Raw genomic sequence first — 21,247 nt, 5'->3', positions numbered from 1 at the left:
GTGTCCATTAACCTTGAAATTTTGATCAGTGCCTTCGCCTTGTATTCCAGGATCAAATAAGGATCTTTGATAAGTATAAGTGTTGAATGGGCATGTGAAAGTGATCTCCTTTTTGAAAACATCAAGAATCAAAGGATTACGGGGCTGTCTCACTACTTTTGTTCCATCTTTAAGTGAGATCTTATGCATACGAGTGTCAGCCAAGGTCTATCTAATTCGCTTCTTATGTTCCTGCTCAAGTTGAAGCTTTAATGAATAATATAAATCCTCAGGAAGTGGTTTAGGCTCTAAAGAAGGTGGTTGTTCAATGGACGGTATATTTGGGGCAGTCGAGATGTCAAGAGCTTCATCTATATAAACAGCTTCATTTACATTGTCACCCTGCAAGGCAACATCAATCTCAGCATAAACACTACAAAGTTTAGTGTTAGTATAATCATCACATGAGTAAATATCATCAAAATCATAAAATGTTGGAAAATTAGCTGAAAACAAATCAAAATAAGTTTCATCAACAACTTGAGAAATAAAGTTTATTTGAAAAAAAGAATGCTCTTCCAAGGGATGTTTCATAGCATCAAAAATGTTAAACTTAGCAACAACGTCACCAAATTCCATGGACATGGTTCCATCGTCAACATCAACTTTTGTTTTAGCTGTTTTCATGAACGCTCTGCCCAAAATGATTGGTGATTTGTTGGAATTTGTTTCTCCATACATGTCCAGAATGCAAAAGTTTGCAAGAAAAATTAAGTCATTAACTTGAACAAGCACATCTTCCACTACTCCGGCGGGGCGGGCATTGCTTATGTTCGCCAGTTGAACGATTAAACATGTATGCTGCAAAGGACCAACATCAAGATTATTATACATGGAAGTAGGAATCACACTAATGTCCGCTCCTAAATCAAGCATGCGATTTTTGAATTTACTATCCCCAATGGTACAAAGAATAGCAAAATTCCCTAGATCCTTGCACTTTTGTGGCATGTCTTGAGTGAGGGCTGAGTTGGTAGGTGAAGTGTTAGGCTGAATAAGGGCCAAAACATTTCGTCCCAAATTTACTCTCTCATTTCCGGTAAGCCTCCTCTTATGTGTGCACAAATCTTTCTTAAATTTTGCGTATTTCGGTACCTTCTTAATGATATTAAGTAGTGGAATATTCACTGTCACCTTTCTGAATACATCCAAAATCTCTCTATCTTTGTTTTCCTCCTCAATTTTATTATTTTTCATAACTCTTTGTGGGAAAGGGATTGGTGGTACAAACTCTTTTCCAGCCTCAACAACAACAAAAGGTTCAGATGTTGCACTAATAATTTTTTTTATTTTTTTCTAGGGATGGTTCTGCAACTTTTCTGAATCTCAAGAAAATTTCACTCACATTAAGGCCTTTTAGATTTACTATTGTTTGGGTAGGTAGTTGGTGCGATCCTTGAGCTTGCTGCATGACATTCATTGAAGTGGCAAGCTGTCCAATTTGTGTTTGCAAAGTATGAATACTAGAATATGTTTGTTGTTGAAACTGAAGACTATTTACAGCCATTTGCTTGACAAGTTCTTCTAGTGAAGGTTCGGAAGGGGTAAAAGTGGTTACTTGTGGAAGGTTATATGATGGTGGTGGTGGCAGGGGTAGCATCAATTGTTTCACTAAAGAGGTAAGTTCATCAATTCTAGTTTCTAGAGCTTAGTTGGAAGAAGAAACTTGAATCTCATTCACACCTTTTGCTTGGACCATAGAATTATCCCTAGTTGTGAAATGTTGGGAGTTGAGTGACATGTTCTCAATCAAGGATTTGGCAGCAGATGAAGTCTTATCAACAAGTGCTTCACCACTAGAAGCATCTAAAATGTTTATGTCCATTGGTAGCAATCCTTCATAAAAGTATTGGATAAGTAACTACTCGGTAATCTGGTGTTGAGGACAGCTGGATACAAACTGTTTGAATCTCCCCCAGTATTCTGCTAATGATTCATTGCCTTATCTAATACCACATATATCCATTAAACATTGGCAACAAGTGTATTAAACCAAATTTTAATTCGAAAGGTACAGCAGCAACAGGATATTCAATACATAAAGCATTATAATTAATATCAGGGATAACAAGTTCTCTCAGAGTTCTTTGGTCAACCATGTTAAACTCAATAAAAAAAATCAACAAACAATGAGAAAACAAAGAACTAATTCAGCAATGCGCAGTAACAAATAGGAAAATACTAACAATGTTCCTATTAAGCAAAAACAATGGAAATATGGAGAAAACAAAATTAAACTAAAAGAAAAAAATACAAAAACACGAAAATTAATCTAATAAAGTCAATTAAGAATTTTAAGATTTTTTTCAGAATTTTCTGAAACTATCAAAATAGAAAACAAATCATAAAAAATAGAAAAATAAGGAATTTCTGATTTTTAGAGGGACGTCCATTATTTAGATTCTAAATAGAGGTTTTCTATCCTTGATTTTTTTTCTGAATCGACAAAGAATCAAAATAATCTGAGATGATTTTCTTAAAAATAGATATTTTTATGTTAAAATGCGGAAAGGCCAAAACAACAAGAACAGGGGGGCCAAAACTTAAGGGGAAACACCTAAGACTCTAATATTGGTTAAAAACGACAAGAGTCCCCGACAACGACGGTAATTTGATCCGCTATCGCACACGGATCAAAAATGAGTAATTAAGAACGGTACTCTAGGAAAGTGACACTCGAGTATCGTATCGCAAGGAATCTTGTCAAATTAACCAAATAAGAAAACAAAACATGAGGGGTTTCGATTCGATTTAGAATAAGTGATTATGAAAAGTGATTATAAAAAGTGACTATGAAAAGTGATTATAAAATAAGTTGATCCACTGTTTTGGTTTCCTAACTTATCATTGGTTAATATAACGTTCATGCCCTAAGCAGATTTTAATCCTTTTTCGATTACAGTAACAATAGCAAGCGCAATGATACTAATATATGTTATGTGTTCCTAATTTTTGAATTAAGCAAACAGATTCCAAATTAAGCAAACGGGTTAAACACACGCGAATTAAGCAAACACGATTATGGAACATATATCAATTGAAATTAATCAACACATATTTTATAGAACTTGAATAATGCATACAAGATATAGAATAAAATATTGAAAGGGAAAAGACATTTGATTGAAAATTAAGAAACCTCAAAGTATCGGCGGAAACTGGTTACAGCAGATCAACCTTATGAACTTTAGTTCTCCATGAAATCGTCTTAGAAATATTGTATCTTCAAAATTAAGAGTAGGATAACTATAGCAATGAAATAACTAATATAATAAAAGGGAAATTCGGGCCCTTATGGGATCCGACCCGAAAATTACAAAAACCGGCCCAAACTAACTATTTTAATAAAGTATGGAACTTCAACGAATTATTATACCCTCCTTCATTCTGAATTCGCTTATGACTTCAACATAAAACTTGTATCTTTTTCCCTTTGCTTTCCAATGCATATCAGAACGCGTCAATTCGATTCTGGTAGCTCAAGTTATGGTTTGCATAGTGACAAGGTATCAAATAACTGTTTATACTGAAAATAAAGTACAAAAATAAAATAAAGCCAAAAATAAACTTAAATATAAAAACACGCTAAAATAGTAAAAATAGTATAATAAACTATAGAGTTTCCTAAGTACAATAGTAAAAGAATGTGCATCAAAATGAACTGATCATTGCCACCAGATGACCATAATCTTGTTACGTGGTCACCGTCAGACTACTGTAAACCTTTGAATCCTCCAAACAATGTTGATCCAATCTTTTTATTTATGTACTCATTTATAACATTGGATTATAGAATACAATTTCCTGCTCTATAAAGGAAGATGGATCCAATCACAAACAGAACATCCAAACCCTTCAATCATCCTAATAAAGTCCAGTCCGATGGAAAACTTAAACATTTAACTAAAGCTGAAGAAGTTCTAATTTCGCAATCGGAAAACATGGTTTCTCAAAATGACATTCTCCAAAATTTTGACAAAAAGGTGGATAAGATTTCTGAGAAAATAGACGAAACAGATGAGTATCTCAAGGTTTTATCCCAAAAAATGCATACACATTACAGAAGCCTAAAAGCTCAAGTATCTCAGTTGGATCATGATTTGCGACATATGTTAGAAGAGAGAACTTTTGGAAAACATTTGACCAAAAGGAAAGAGAAATCATAAATCCACAAGGCCAAGTAAAAAAGATAGATGATTACTTAAGAGCCTCTCATGAAATAAAGCCCAGGCATGTTGTAAACTCTTTCTTTGACCCTTCTACTTTCCCTATATATTTCAAATGACTAGAAAGGTCTTATCCTTTCTTCCCTGTCTATATTTAATCACCACCAGATCAAGCCAAATACATACCTACAACTTACAGACCAAAATCTTCCAGAACTACCACTACCTCAACCTCAAAGACAAAAGGAAAAACTACCTGTTTGAGCGCTTCATCTTCAGACTCTCGGGATATTCCTGAAACACCTCCTCCAAAATTCCATAAGAAATAAGAAAATATTGATAAAGGTTTCCAAGTTATGGAAATCAATAGAAATTATTAATCTCCCCCAAAAGAATTACTCTCTTGCTAAATCATCAACACAAAAGGGAGATGAGTCCTCCTCAGATGGTGACAACAACTCTTATCAAGAAACATCTACTGATGAAACACCGAGATCTTTTACATCAAAATAAGAATTTGAAGATAACTATATCCCAAGACTCATCATCGAAAATATAAAATAGGAAGAATCCTTTTTTGAAGAAACTCTAGTCCCTGAAAGGACTAAACCAAATGGTGGTTGATCCGCTGTCACACACGGGTCAAAAACGAGTAATTAAAAATGGCAGTTAGGGAAGCGACAATCAAATATGGTATTACAAGAATTCTTGTATTTAATTTTACCAACTGAAAGAACAATGGGGTTTATGTTTGATTAAGGAAACGATAAGAAATAATTGATTTTGAATAAGCTAAAATGGTTAATCCTATTGATTTGGGTTCAAACTTATCACTGGCTATTAAAATTCCAATTCCCTAAGTAGATTATCTATTCTTGTTCGATTAAAAAACTAACTGACAAGCCAATTGGGTTTGTGTGATGTAAGTTCCTATTATTTGAATTAATCAAACGGATTTAAGCTCTCGTGAATTAAGCAAACGCGACTTAATTAAACACGACAATGAAAAAGCTACGCTAACTTGATTAAAGTTAAGGATCATACAACAATAATAGTCACAGAATAAAATTGAAAGGAATAAATATTAGATTGAAATTATTTTAACCTCAAAGCGGGGGAACCCGTAAATCAGCAGTATTTGCCTTATGCATTAGTTCTCCATGAAAATTACAAAGCAAAGCTAAAAATATGAATAGTGAATTAGGTGAATAGTGAGCAGTACCTCGGCTGACTTAGGTTAAAGGAAACAAGGAATTAGGGTTATAATCCCAATTGGGTCGGAAAACATAAAAACCGGCTCAAAACTGGCCCAAAATTAATTATTTTCTAGAGTATGAAACTAAAACGATTTATTCGAGTCTTCTAGAATCCTAATATTCTTATAACTTCAACATAAAACTTTTATCTTATCCTCTTAGATTTCCAACACCTATTAGAATGTGTTAATCTGATTCTCGTAGCCCAAATTATGACCTGCGAAGCGAGAGGTGTACATTGTTATTTATCTAGAAAATACCATACAAAATTAAAATAAATGTAACAATAAACTAAGCTAAGGAAACACACTTAAATAGTAGAAATAACAAAATACACTCTAGAATTTTTGCAACATAATAGTTAAAGAATATGCATGAAAATGCACTGATTAAATTCCCTCACACTTGAACTTTTACGCTCCGAGTAAAATTCTAAAGTTAAAATTCAAATCAGGAAAGTAGGAACAAAACAGAGCATGAAAATTCAAAGACTTTCAAAATTACAAGGATGCAAGTAAAATCTTAATTCTAAGCTTCAAAAATATGGTGTTAGTGAGTAAAACTCAATGACATTCAAACGAAGTAAGAAGACGGTTTACTAAAGAGTACGCCAAAAGCATCAAGATTCTCACAGGATAAAATTCACTCAACTCTCAAACGTTTAGGTTACTGTTTACACTCAAATCACATCATAACAATTCGTACTACCATAAGCTTGAAAAGACTCTAACATCTACAATTGAAATACATGCATACAAAGATCAAAAGAACTTTTATTAGGGTTGTAACTTGCCTAAGGTAAGGGTGAGACAGATCCTAAAGGGTACTAGGCTAAAATTCAAAGGGTTAAAAGAAAATTGAAAGAAATTGTGGGAGTTGAACTATCTAAAACTTCATTCATTTTCAAACAATAACCTTGCAGCTATTTCTCTTTTCTTTTCTCATTTTATTCTCTTTTTTTTCTAGAAGGAATATGCATTGTCATCCTTCTTTTTTTCCCACTTTTTTTTCTTTTTCTTTTCTTTCTAATTTTTTTCTTTTCTGCCAACTTTTGAAGTATCACAACTATAATTCAACCTCACACAACTCTAAACAAGACTCATTCAATCCTTTGAATAGAGTGATACCATTGTTTTTCACTTTTTGACTTGTAATGAGTTTGAAACAAAGAATGGGATAATAGACTCAAGGGATTTTCAAACAAGAGATGATATATTCAGGGTTGAATTTTTGACTAACTAGATAAAAAAAACGAGTTGCCTTTATCATATCAGTGTGCACAAGTAAACAAAAAGCTTCAACAAGAGTCAATTCAAGTTCTAGAGTCTACCAGACATGAGTAAAAACACACAAGAAAGAAAAAGAAGGATTTTTTAATGTTATCCATTATCAGGCTTAAAATATCACAAGGTTAATGATCTACCATAAATGATGCATAATTTAGAGCTTAGTCCTACTTAACATACCAATAATGCACAACAAATTGATCACATCACACCACAAGTCTTTAATAAATAGAAAAGAGAAATTACTCACACAACACTTGCAACCCAAAAACCAATGAAAAAACATGCTTTTTTTTTAAAGAAGAAACAAGTATATGAAAACAAGAAAACACACAAGTAAATGATTCCCTCCCCCACACTTAAGACACACATTGTCCTCAATGAAAGAACATAAGTATAAAATAAGATAGAGGAAAGATAGGAAAGAACACACCCAAGGAGTTAAGGCGGATAGATGATCGCATAAGCAGTCTTTCCCAAATAGGGCTCTTCTATAGTCTCTTCATCCAAAGTGGGGCTCTTGTGGAGTAGCTTTGGGTAGTGTCCGTTTACCTTGAAATTTTTATTAGTGCCTTCGCCTTGTTTTCCAAGATCAAATAAGGATCTTCGGTAAGTAAAAGTGTCGAATAGACAATTGAAAGTGGTTTCATTTTCCACAACATCAAGGATAAAAGGATTAAGGGGTTGCCTCGCTACTTCCGTTCCATCTTCAAGTGAGATCTTATGCATACGCATGGATGTGCTAATATCACGAGTGTTAGCCAAGGTCCATCCAATTCCTTTCTTATGTTCCGGTAATAATTTCTCTTCCTGCTCAAATTGAAGCTTTGATGAATAATATAAATCTTTAGGAAGTGGTTTAGGTTCTAGAGAAGGTGGTTGCTCAATGGAAGGTTTGGTTGGGGAAGCCAGGATATCGAGAGCTTCAGCTGTATAAACAGTTTCATCTATAACTTCATTTGTAGGAAAATTTTCAACCTGCAAAGCAGCCTCAATCTTAGAACAAATTGAACAAAAGTTAGTATCAGTACATGAATCATAATAGTAAGTATCATGAAAGTCAAACAATGGTGGGAAATCAGCTGAAAACAAGTCAGAATAAGTATGACCAACAAACTTAGAAAGCAATTCAATGTGAAAAACAGAACGTTCCTCCATGGGATGTTTCATAGAATCAAAAATGTTAAATTTAGCAATGATATCACCAAACTCCATGGAAATTGTGCCATCATCAAAATCAATTTTTGTTTTTGTTGTTTTCATGAATGGCGTGCCTAAAACGATGGGTGCCCTGTTTGACTTAGTTTCTCCTTCCATGTCCATAATGTAAAAATCAGTAGGAAAAAATAAGTCATTAACTTGAACAAGTACATCTTCTACTACTCTAGTAGGGAGGGTGTTGCTCTTGTTTTCCAAGTGAGTGATTAAACATGTACTCTGCAAAGGACCAAGATCAAGATTATTATAAACATAAGTAATCATAACATTAATAGAAGCTCCTAAAACCAACATGCAATTTTCGAATTTACTATCCCTAATGGTGCATGGAATAGCAAAAGTCCTTGGATCTTTGCACTTTTGTGGCATGGCCTGAGTGAGAGTTGAGACATTTTGCTCAGTTGTGACTTTTTAAAGTACAAGTGTTGGTTGAATGAGGGATGAAACATTTCTTCCCATATTAACTCTCTCATTTCCCTTCAATCTCATCTGAGGGCATAAGTCTTTCAGAAATTTTGTATATTTGGGAACCTGCTTAATAACATCAAGAAGTGGGATGTTCACCGTCATTTTTTGAACACATCCAATATTTCCTTATCCTTGTCTTCCTCATCCAACTTTTTATTTTTCACAACTATATATGGGAAAGGAAGTGGTGGTACATACTCTTTCTCAACAACAACTTCAGAATCAGGCATGGGCTCAACAACTTTTTTATTTTTTTCGAGGTCGGTTCAACCTCTTAAACACTTTTTCCATGTCTTAAGGAAATTACACTCACATTAGGGCCTTTTGGATTCACAACTGTTTAGGTAAGTATTTGGTTCAACCCTTGACCTTGCTACATTGCATTCATTGAAGTGGCAAGTTATCAAATCTGTGTCTACAAATTTTGAATGCTAGAATCTGTTCATTGCTGAAATTGGAGACTATTTACAACCATTTACTTGACAAGGATCCTCTAGTGAAGGTCCGAGAGGTGCATAGGTGGTTACTTATGGAGGGTTCAGTGGTGGTGGCAGCGGTAGGATCAACTATTGTTGACTAGGTTGTTGTGTGCAAGAATTCCCATACCGGAGGTTTGAATGGTTTCTCTAATTGGGATGGTACCTATTAGAGGATAGATCTGTAGCGGTAAATTCATGACCATTAAGCTATGGATAAACTTAACGTCAATAAAACCAGAGTCGCCACCGCGCTTTTATTGTTTCCAAAGGAAAAGGGAAAACTACGAACAAAACCCAAAGATAAGAAGTTTTCAAATCAAAACTAATAAAATGCCAGAGATTACAGGTAAGGGGGTTGGTTACACAGAGAGAAGGTGTAAGCACCCAAAGTGTCCTAGGTACTCCTAGGGAGCCTTTTTTTGTGTGTACATGTGTTTTGGTATAAAATGATGTTTGCAATAAATAGAGTGTGGGGATGAAAAAAGAATTTATTAATTATGTTTTTTTGTTTGACAAGACCTTCGGACTTGTGCCTACGTAGCAACATAAAATGAGGGATCAAAACCTCGTATTTCGTGGTAAAAATTTCAAAGTGAGTGCATTGCTTTTAACAAAAGTTTAAGTTTAAGAAAAGGCAAAAGAGCCTAAAAGAGTTTGAATGGGTGTTAGTTCTTTTTGTCTTTTGAAATTTTAAGTCAATATGGTTAGATTTATTTACAAGTTTGATTAAGAAAAGAGTTTGAAAATGCAATGGCATAAGGCCAAAGTTTCTAATTTGCAATAAAGTCTAAGTTTAGAAATCACAAGCAAAGAAGATTTTTTTAAAAGGAGGTAGAGATTTGAAATTAAAGAAGTGGGAGGAGATGAAGAGACTAATCCTAAGCAAAAAAATAAAAGTTAAGAGTTAAAAAGATCTTACCAATGGGATGCAATCCAATAGATAAGAATGTCATATTGAAACCCAATTTTCCCTTGGACTTTAGAATCAAGCAATATCAATACACAAATAGCAAGATTAAGAGCAAGACATCAAATAAAGATAGCCACATCCAAGCTTAGAAACATCATGGTCTTATTTACAATCTCCCATGTATCAGATGACATACTTCTTGAATGGCTCAGAGATAGACATTAGACACGGGTTCAAAGTAACAACTTCAATAAGACCATGTAGCAGATGAACTCAAATGGGATCTCAATACTTGCATCAGATGAAAGTTCACTTCACAAGCACTTGGTTTCAGAAAATTTGGCATTGGCCAAGTCCTTTTGCATAGGGAGTGTTGCCTAATTCTAAGTCCAATATCTCAGATCAAAACTAACAGTCTACACAAATCCTTTTTTAAGGTTTTATTGTTATTATGTGCATTAAGGTCTAAAGACCACAAAACCAAACAAGATACACAAACAAGTATATACAATCACAATATAATCACAAAGTAAGGCTCAAGTGAGAAAAGTGAAAATGGCATTAAAATAAACAAGTTAAATGGTATGAATAACGGAAAATAAATAAAGACTTGAATTTAAAGTGCAAAAGGTAAATAACTTGAAATTAAAAGTTAGTCAAATGTTAGTTGATTAGAAGTTAGTATTGCTTTTGATTTTTGTTGTTTAAGTCATTCTTTGGAGAACACTCAACCCTCTATTCACAAGCATGGATCCTTGAACCAAGACATCTTCCAAAGGAAGGAAAAAATGTCAAGTTTTCACACAATACCATGAAAGGGGGGAGACTAATAATCTCACTTACTAGAATGCTATGCCTTTTGGGTCAAAATTTAGCGCTATGTTAAGCAATAGTAATTGGACTTATGTAGAAGTCATAACTATTTGAGGTCGGACAATATAAATTTTAGTGTTAATGCATGTTAGAGATATGGTATTATGAACCATACTCCTAAAACATACCACACTTAAAAGAAAATGGCAAAAGGGTGGACCTAATCTCATCCATACTTATGTTGATTTTGCAATCAACTAGCCTTAGGATATAGAGATTTCATAGGTCAATGAAATAGATAGGGATAAAATGGGATTAAGATGAAGAGGGAGGGGATATGAAATCAACACAAATTGGTCATGGGAGGACTTTTACCAAATTAAAATCATTCATTAATTTTGGGAGATGAAATGTACATTTTATCAATCCCCTAAATTCAATGATTTTAACTTAACAAAATCAAATCAACCTTGATCAAGACCCAACAACAAAAGTAAAACTCAACAAGTCAACAAAAAGAGCTCAACACAATTTATTTCAAATTAAACAATTAAAAAATCAATTAAAAATGCATTAAATTAAATTATGGTTGGTCAAAATCCTAAAATCTCATCAAAACACCAAATAAATGGCCATGAGATTTATCATAGGTCAAACAAGGTCAAAGGACCTTGGAGAAAAAAATTCATAATTTTTGGAAACTTAAAAGTATTTTTAAACGATTAAAAATATGCACAAAACCAATCAAACCATGAAAAATATTAATATTGATCCAAAAAATAATTTTAATTCAGAAAATGAAAGCAAAATATATTTGAGAATTTTTTGTGAAAGTCCCATATTTTTTGGATCAATATTAAAATTAATATGAATTAATAAAAATAAGTCAATTAAAATGAAAATCAGAAAATGCAAAAATACGTGGACCACTTGTTCTCCCTCATTAATTGAGGTGGCAGATCAAGTGGATCAGAGTGCGCGTTCCATGATGTTCCCTAGTCAATGTGCCACACACGTGGTAATCAATTTGGACGCTGAAGATTAAAACAAAATAGAAGGATCGTGTGGTCTGGAGACACGTCAACGCATCGCTGGAGCCAGAGCTCCGATCTTCTTCTCCTGTGGACCTCAACGGACTGGTCCACCCTCAACTATCACCAAAATTAAAAAGGAGGACATGAATTTAAAGTAAAAATGCTCAGGAGCTCGAATTTGGCCTCAATTTCACCTAACTCCAAGTATATTGAAAGATACAGGGAGTTGATTTTAAGGATCATGATCTGAGTTGCTTCGATTTGACCTCAAAGCAACTCAATCTTGTTGCCTATATTGGTAGGACTTCAGACAACCAAAAAACAACAAGAATTATGGAGAATTGAATGAGAATCGAAGAGATGAAAAATTCAGAAATTCACCTTCACTGCAGGTTCAGATGCACACGATCTTGCTCTCAATTGTGCTTGGCCTTGCTCTGGATGCTTGATGGAGTGGAAATGGATCAAGAAAGAAGCAGGACTCTTGGAGATTTGAATCTCAAAATAGTGGAGATTCAAACTCGATTTTTAATGAAAATCCTCAAGGTTATCCTTTGAATGTGGAGGTTTAGGGTTGTAGCTTCAAAGCTAGCGCACAAGGGTCCTCAATTCTGATCATAGACACTTCTATTTATAGGCCAAGGCAATGATATTTGCGCACTTCTTTTCAAAGTTCAAAAATAGTAAAATTCCTTTGCATGGATGCATGGGCGTGTGATAGGCCCGTGTAATGATGCATTCAGGTCCAAAATCATGTGCAAGCAGTGCTGAAGTTGTGTTAACAAGCCATGCATTCGTGTATGGGATGTGGAAGTTCAAATATGCCAAATGGTCATTCAACTTTAAGCCATGCGCAAATCAATCATACTTTGTCCAAATGGGATGAATTTGGACTTTTTGGAAAGGCTGGATCAAGAGAACAACTTTCATGTTGAACACTTTTTCATTTGAAGCTTGGATCATGATGAACTTTGAGGTAGAAGTTTGGAAAATCAAACATATCAAAAAAAAATCTAAGTACCAAGCCATATGTTCACTTCTTCCACCTTGAGTAACTTTTTCTATGGACTTCAAATGAGAAATGTTCCTTCATAAAAGTTGTAGATCTCTCAAATCCCTTCAAACCAGTCACACATTTGACCTCATTTGGATTTATAATGAAGGCGTTATGCATTTTAGAAGTTGAGGAAAATCACTTGTTCAATGGTATTGGTCCAAAATGACCTATAATGTTTCCTCATATCACATGCATTTAAAAGTTGAATTTGCACTTCCTCCAAACATAAAAGTTGAAGTAGACATCTTGAATTTGATCATGCAACTTGGATGGCTTTCATATCATAAAAATTGAGAAAGTTATGGTTTTGGGAAGTTGACCTCCAAATTAGGGTTTAGACAAAATGACCTATAATCTTTCACCATAAAAAATGACTTTCCAAGCAAAACTAGATATAGACCTCAACATGAAAATTGTTTTTAATGTCATTTAGAGTAACTTTTATCTTGGAATCATTTTCATATGATAAAAATTGTAGGATATAGGGTCTAGGGAACCCCAGTTTTGACCAGTTGAACTCCTCTGGTCAACCACCATGAACCAACTTGCTAGCTTGACATTATTTTGACTTTTGGGACTCATGGAGGATCATATATGCATAATATGATGAAATATGAAGTATCCCTTGAAATATTTGATCAATTGGTGAAGAAACTTATTGAAGAAGTTACACAAGATACCCAGATGAATTAGGGTTTCCAAGGCAAACCAACTCCAAACCCTTGATGATTTCTTGATCAAAATATCATGTAAAGATCATGGGGATTCATATATGATACTTAGAGCCATAATAAACTAAATATTGATTGAGCTCCTTACAATGGGGGTCTTAAACCCTAGATATGAACTTGATAGAGCATAGGTGAGCATGTGCACTACCTACAAAAGAGTTAAACTATACAATGACATATTTTTTGCATTTGGGTTAGTAAAATAAAGATAAATGAAGTATGATACAATCAAATATGCTTGGTGATCTCTCCCAATGCAAACCCAATGAATGAGGGGTAAGGAGAATGCCAAGGTGTGATCCCAATGCATATGATGAGAATAACATGAGGGATTTTATGGTCAAAATTGGGGTCTAACAGCTGCCTCTATTTAAGAACGTTTTAGATGAGGAGATGAAGGCTAAAATCTTCGTACCGACTCAGTAGAATGGACTTAAATAACAACAATAGAAACAAATTTTGGCCCCTAAGAGACCTTATGATGTATATGATGTGAATGCAAAAATAATCTTTGTGGGGGGAAATGTTGCCACAAAGGAAAAGAATCCTGAAAGATTGAAAGTCCGCAGGAGCACCATGCATTTTATAAGGAAAACTTACTAGGGAGACATAGACTCTAGGGGGATAAATGGGTTGCACGTAGGCCAGGCTACAACTTAAAGCAACTGGGAGACTCGAGGGATTCCATGAAAATAAATGAATGGAAAGACTCAGTCGGGGAAAGAAAAAAAATATCTGCTGGGGAAACGGATAGATCAGAACAGAGCTGAAATACTCGAGCCAAGCAGGAGAGTGCGATTTCACCGAGGAAATACGCACTCAAACTCAACTGGGGAAGAAATGATCTTCAACACAGGAGGGACAGAAGTATGTTATCCATTACCAGTTACTGGTTAAGGGGATAAAAAATTCTGATAGGGAGGACATCCATTACCGTTTAGGGTAAACATATCAAGGATGACTCGCTAAGGGAAACTGAAGGTGTATTCATTTCTAGTTACTAGGTAAGAATAACCTGCTGGAGAAAAGCTAAATAAGATTTACAACTACCAATTATTGGGAAGAAGACCACAAAGAAAGAGAATATATGTCACTAATTAAAGTGAACATATCAAGGATAGACTCAAAGGGGAAGATTATCCGTCATCGGTTAGGAAGAATATATCAAGGATAGACTTACCTGGGGACATTAGGAAGGATACCCGTCATCGGTTAAGATGAACATATCAAGGATAAAATGCCTAAAAAAGTAGGAAATACATCTATCGAATATTGGATAGAAAACCGAAAAAGAGAATATCTGTCACCGATTAGGATGAACATATCAAGGATAAACTCTGTAGGGAGAAATAGGGATTACATCTATCAGTTACTGGATAGAATACCAAAAAGAGAATATCCGTCACCGTTTAGGATGAACATATCAAGGATAAACTCCGAGGGGAAGCAGGATTTACAACTACCAGCTACTGGGAAGAAGACCGCAAAGAAAGGAAACTTGTCATCGGTTAGGATGAACATATCAAGGATTAACTCTCTGGGGAACAAAATAGGGATTATAACTACCTTTTTACTGGGTAGAATACCAAAAGAGAATATCCGTCATCGATTATGATGAACATATCAAGGATAAACTCAAAGCAGGGGAAGAAAATATTTGTCATCGATTATGATGAACATATCAAGGATAAACTTCGTGGGGAAACGTAAAAAACAAATCTGCTGGGGAGAAAAGGGTTACTTTTGTCGGGTATTGGGCAAAAAGTAAAATTCTGCAAAAATTGAGAAGAATATTACTAGTTACTGGGTAATAGACTCTCAAGGGGACCAAAAGCATCTAGCTAGGCAAGATCTAGAAAGAAACGGTCAATCAAAGACTCAACCCAATGAGGATATAACTCAAGGGGAGTAGTCCCATCCAGACAATCAACTGGGTAGGAAACGAAAATAATAATCATCCATGAGGAAGTAACTCAGTGGGGAATGAGAAAGGTTAAATTCTTTCTGCTTAGGGGGCCGACACTCTACTATTGAAAGAGGACAGACAAACCAAATCTATGTGGGGGGAAAAAGTATACCACCGTAGCAGAGGATTATAGAAATAATGAATCATAAAGTGTATTAGTAATGTAATAATGAAATGAATATATATGTATATGTATATGTATATATGATGATTATGTTGACAAAACGATCACAAAGGGTACAAATGTCACTGGTCTGAATCATCGATACAATTCTCCGCCAATCCAGAAAGGGAGGAAACAACTACTTGAGAGATCAAGGTGCAAAGGGATGCACAAGAGTCATCCACCTCAAGGGTCCAACTCAGGCTGGGGAGAAAGAGGAGAGGATCTGCTGAGGAAACTGCAACTTCAACTCTGCGGGGAATTTTAGGTCAATACCATATCAAATGGGAGATAACCCTGCAGGGGACAACTACAACACTGCTCAAAATCAGGGCTAATGGAGGTTAGGGACAACTCTGATGGCGACTTGCGGGGAAGCAAAATTCTGCCGAACTGCATGAACTGCTGGTAGTACACGCCTACAACTCATGGGAGGCAAACATAAACTTAGCTGGGGAAACCAACCAAACTCGGCTGCTGAAAAGCTGTTGGGGGATGAAATAGGGATCATGCCAACCTCTTGGGGAAAAACCAATGATGCTTCGCATTTAGGCTTACCGCCTTTCAAACCGTTGTTGATATTCCTTTAAATGAAATTGATTGATTCTTTAAAACATAATTGCATTTATTATTTAAGAAAACATGACTTTTTATTTTAAAACTTTAATCTCAAAAATGATCACAATAAAATTTAATTCTATTTTAGCTGAATAAATAAGAGTGGAAACAATTGGATAAAAAGCTCAACTTTATTTAATAGAATGGTAGTCTGTAAATGACAAGACTCCATAGATCTTTACAAAAAGTTAAAAAACAGTAATTTACATGGAAAAGGGCTACATTGAATACAATGATCACTAATCCTTCTGCCGACTTTGACATTCACTGTGCTCTTGGCTTCGGCTGAAGATGAATCAGAACCAAACATTATGCTCAAGAAAGTCTTCAAGACTGAAGATCAACAGGATGCAATTACTTGTCATAATCCCTAATTTTTGCATGAATTTCCCCAAGGTGGGGTAGTCAATTTATCGGGATAATTCTTTTTGTTTTATGTCTCTAATTTTTGCATGGATCGCCCTTTCGGGTTTCAATCCAACGAGACGCTTATTTTTGCCTAAGTCGCCCTTTCGGGTTTTCAACTTAGCGAGTTGTTCTTTTCTTTTTTAGGCGAAGTATTTCTTGACTGCATCTGCGTTCACAGGACGAGTGAACTCTTCACCATCCATAGTTGTAAGAATCAAAGCACCGCCTGAAAAGGCTTTCTTAACAACATATGGGCCTTCATAATTAGAAGCCCATTTGCCCCTAGAATCTGGTTTGAAAGGTAGAATCTTCTTGAGCACAAGGTCACCTTCTTTAAACACACGAGGTCTGACCTTCTTATCAAAAGCTTTCTTCATCCTTTGTTGATATAACTGACCATGACACACGATAGTCAACCGCTTCTCTTCAATTAAATTTAGCTGATCAAACCTGGTCTGACACCATTCAGCCTCAGTCAACTTGGCTTCCATCAAGACACGCAATGATGGGATCTCAACCTCTACGGGGAGCACAACTTCCATGCCATAAACAAGTGAGAAAAGGGTTACCCCTGTTAAAGTGCGGATGGATGTACGATACCCATGTAAATCAAATGGGAGCATCTCATGCCAATCCTTGTACGTCACAACCATCTTCTGGATGATCTTCTTGATGTTCTTGTTTGCAGCTTCAACAACCCCATTCATCTTAGGTCTGTAAGGAGAAGAATTATGGTGTGCAATCTTGAAGTCTTTGCAAAGAACTTCCACCATATTGTTATTCAAGTTCGATCCATTATCAGTAATGATCTTACTTAGCACACCATACCGTCATATATTCTGATTCTTGATAAACCTTACAATAACTTGCTTGGTTAAATTCACATACGATGCCGCTTCAACCCACTTTTTGAAGTAGTCAATAGCCACCAGAATGAAACGATCTCCGTTCGAAGCTTTGGGCTCAATCATGCCAATCATATCAATTCCCCACATGGAGAAGGGCCATGGGGAGGAAATGGCATTCAATAGTGTCAGAGGAATATGAAGCTTATCTGCATAAATTTGACAATTGTGGCATTTCTTCACAAACTTGCAACAGTCAGATTCCATTGTCAGCCAATAGTAACATGCTCTCAACATCTTCTTAGCCATAGCATGTCCATTGGAATGAGTACCAAAGGAACCTTCATGGACTTCTATCATCAATAGGTTTGCTTCGTGTCTATCCACGCATCTGAGAAAAACCATATCGAAGTTTCTCTTGTATAGTACATCACCATTCATGTAGAAGTTGCCAGCTAATCTTCTCAAAGTCTTCTTATCTTTCAAAGATTCCCCAGACGGGTAAATCTGACTTTGTAGGAAACACTTGATATCAAAATACCACGGGTTCTCATCTTTGACTTCTTCAACAACAAACACATGAGCTGGCCTATCAAGACGCATCACGTTCAAATTGGGAACTTCATTCCAATACTTCACCACAATCATTGAAGCTAACGTTACAAGAGAATCTGCCATCCGGTTTTCATCTTGAGGAATGTGATGAAACTCAACCTTTGTAAAGAAAGTCGAAATCCTCCTCGCATAATCTCTATATGGTATCAAACCGGGTTGATTTGTCTCCCATTCACCTTTGATTTGATTCACCACCAAAGCTGAATCTCCATAGACGTCCAAATACTTGATTCTGAGATCAATGGCCTCCTCAAGCCCCATAATGCAAGCTTCATACTCAGCCATATTGTTTGTACACTTGAAAGTCAATATAGCTGTAAACGGAAAATGCGTGCCTTGAGGAGTAATAATCACTTCCCTAATGCCATTACCATACTGATTAACAGCTCCATCAAATACCATGCCCCAACGGGAACCAGGTTTTGGCCCTTCTTCAAGCAATGGTTCGTCACAATCTTTCATTTTCAAGTACAAAATCTCTTCATCGGGAAAATCATATTGCACTAACTGGTAATCTTCAATTGGTTGGTGAGCCAAATGGTCAGCCAAGACACTACCTTTAATTGGTTTCTGAGATTGGTATTCGATATCATACTCTGATAACAACATCTGCCAACGGGCAATCTTCCCAGTTAAAGCAGGTTTCTCAAAAATATACTTGATTGGATCCATTTTGGATATCAACCAAGTGGTATGATTCAACATATACTGACGCAGACGCTTAGCAGCCCAAGCCAATGCGCAACAAGTTTTCTCAAGCATAGAATATCGAGTCTCGCGGTCGGTGAACTTCTTACGGAGGTAGTAAATAGAATATTATTTCTTTCCAGTTTCATCTTTCTGACCTAGAACACAACCTATACTCTCTTCAAGCACAGTCAAATACATGACCGAAGGTCTTCCTTCAACAGGTGGAGACAAAATCGAAGGCTCAAGCAGATACTCTTTGATACTGTCAAAAGCTTTCTGGCAATCTTCGGTCCAATCACAAGACTGATCTTTCCGAAGAAGCTTGAATATAGGCGCACATATGGCAGTCATATGCAAAATGAATCTTGAGATATAATTTAAGCGGCCGAGAAAACCTCTGACTTGCTTCTCAGTTTTGGGCGCAGGCGTAGCTTGTATTACTTTGACTTTGGCAGGATCAACTTCAATACCCTTCTTGCTGACAACAAAGCCCAACAACTTACCAGAACGAACACCAAATGTACATTTATTAGGATTCAAGTGGATTTTATACTTCCTCAAACGTTGGAACAGCTTCAACAAATGCTCAACATGTTCCTCTTTATCACTGGATTTAGCAATCATATCATCAACATAGACTTCGATCTCTTTATGCATCATATCATGAAAAAGAGTGGTCATTGCTCTCTGGTACGTTGCACCAGCATTCTTTAAACCGAAAGGCATCACTCTATAACAGAATGTTCCCCAGGGTGTAATGAATGTGGTTTTCTCTATATCTTCGGGTGCCATCTTGATCTGATTATAACCGGAAAATCCGTCCATAAACGAAAAGACTTTGAACTTAGCTGTATTGTCTACCAACATATCAATGTGTGGCAGAGGGAAATTATCTTCCGGACTGGCTTTATTCAAATCTCTATAATCAACACACATACGGACTTTTCCATCCTTCTTTGGAAAAGGCACGATATTGGCCACCCACTGCGGATATTCAGCAGTAATAAGGAAACCGACATCGATCTGCTTTTTCACTTCTTCTTTGGTCTTTACTGCCATGTCAGGATGAGTTCTTCTCAATTTCTGCTTGACTGGTGGGCATTCTGGCTTCAATGGCAATCTATGCTCCACAATCTCAGAATCCAAACCAGGCATGTCTTGATAGGACCAAGCAAACACATCTGAATACTCTCGAAGAAGATCAATCAACCCCTTCTTAATCTCTGGACACAATGGAGACCCAATCTTGACTTCCTTCACATCATCTTCAGAACCCAAGTTGACTAACTCAATCTGCTCTTCGAACGGCTAAATGGTTTTTTCCTCGTGCTCAAGTAGATGAGACAATTCATGAGACACTTCTTCATCACTTTCTTCCTCAGCCTCAAACACAGGGTTTAGAAACCAACCTGTATAATGATTTGATATTTTGATTTTAGAGAAGTGAATTGTGACCAAATATTATGCAGATGGACAATTATTATTATTTACTTATGTTTTTTTGTGATTACCATTTTCAGAAAAGCAAAAAGTAAAAATAAAACATCATAGATGTGGATGAATAGAATTGCATTTTATTAATTATCAAATTTGAAAAATGCCAAACAATGTTCACTTCTCCCTTAGGCATAGGAGAAGGATTTTGAAAAACAATAAAAGCAATTACTTAGAGCGATGCATAATAACAGGAACATCGACAGCGGTCCAATTATTGCAAGCTTTTCCATGCGTCACAAAATTGATGCAGTCTTCATCTTCATCCCCCTCGATCACGACAGCTAAGTGTTGTTCATTACCATGAATGAACCCTCTGCTACAGAAACTGGGTTGCACATCTTCATCCTTAATCACAGACGTCCCTTATTGGAATCCCAAACCAGGTCTGCTCTTGTTCTCGACGACCTCTACCATCCGGCCCCACTAATCAGAATTACCGTCTTCAACAACTTTTTGCGCGTCTTTGAAAGAGGACATAGGTGTCCCAACTCTCTTTTCTTCTGTAATAGATAGAGCTTGGAACGGAGTTCTAACCTCATCCTCAGCTTCTACGTAAGAGAAAGACGACAGATGGCTCACCAACAGAGCCTTCTCTTCACCGATGATAACAAGCTTACCATTCTTCACAAACTTCAACTTCCGATGTAGAGTTGACGTAACAGCTCCAACTTCGTGTATCCATGGCCTTCCCAACAAGAAGCTATAGGACGAATGGATATCCATTACTTGGAAAGTAATTTGGAAATCACTCGGGCCTATCTTCACAGAAAGGTCCACCTCACAAATTACAGTCTTGCGAGAACCATCAAAAGCTTTGACGATCACGCCACTGTATCTCATCGGAGCTCCTTGATACGATAATTTAGAAAGAGTTGACTTGGGGAGTACATTTAAAGAAGAACCGGTATTAACTAATACATTCGACAACACGTCCTCCTTGCAGTTCATTGATATATGCAACGCTAAGTTGTGATTTCTACCTTCCTCA

At 36.1% G+C, this 21,247-nt stretch overlaps 1 protein-coding gene across 1 annotated transcript; it reads right to left on the bottom strand.

Annotated features, from left to right (window-relative positions):
• Positions 1-207: 207 nt before the first annotated feature.
• LOC127080423 (uncharacterized) lies at positions 208-1,236 on the bottom strand. The gene has a single exon (XM_051020743.1). It carries the CDS (start codon positions 1,234-1,236, stop codon positions 208-210), a length of 1,029 nt encoding a protein of 342 aa, XP_050876700.1.
• Between the last annotated feature and the right edge of the window lie 20,011 nt (positions 1,237-21,247).

Source organism: Lathyrus oleraceus, chromosome 5 (genome assembly GCF_024323335.1).
Source record: "Lathyrus oleraceus cultivar Zhongwan6 chromosome 5, CAAS_Psat_ZW6_1.0, whole genome shotgun sequence".
Lineage (NCBI taxonomy): Eukaryota > Viridiplantae > Streptophyta > Magnoliopsida > Fabales > Fabaceae > Lathyrus > Lathyrus oleraceus.
This window is presented reverse-complemented; position numbering and strand designations above follow the sequence as displayed.

Coding starts and splice junctions, on each gene's coding strand:
- LOC127080423 (XM_051020743.1), bottom strand. CDS start 1,236: ATGAAAAATAATAAAATTGAGGAGGAAAACAAAGATAGAGAGATTTTG.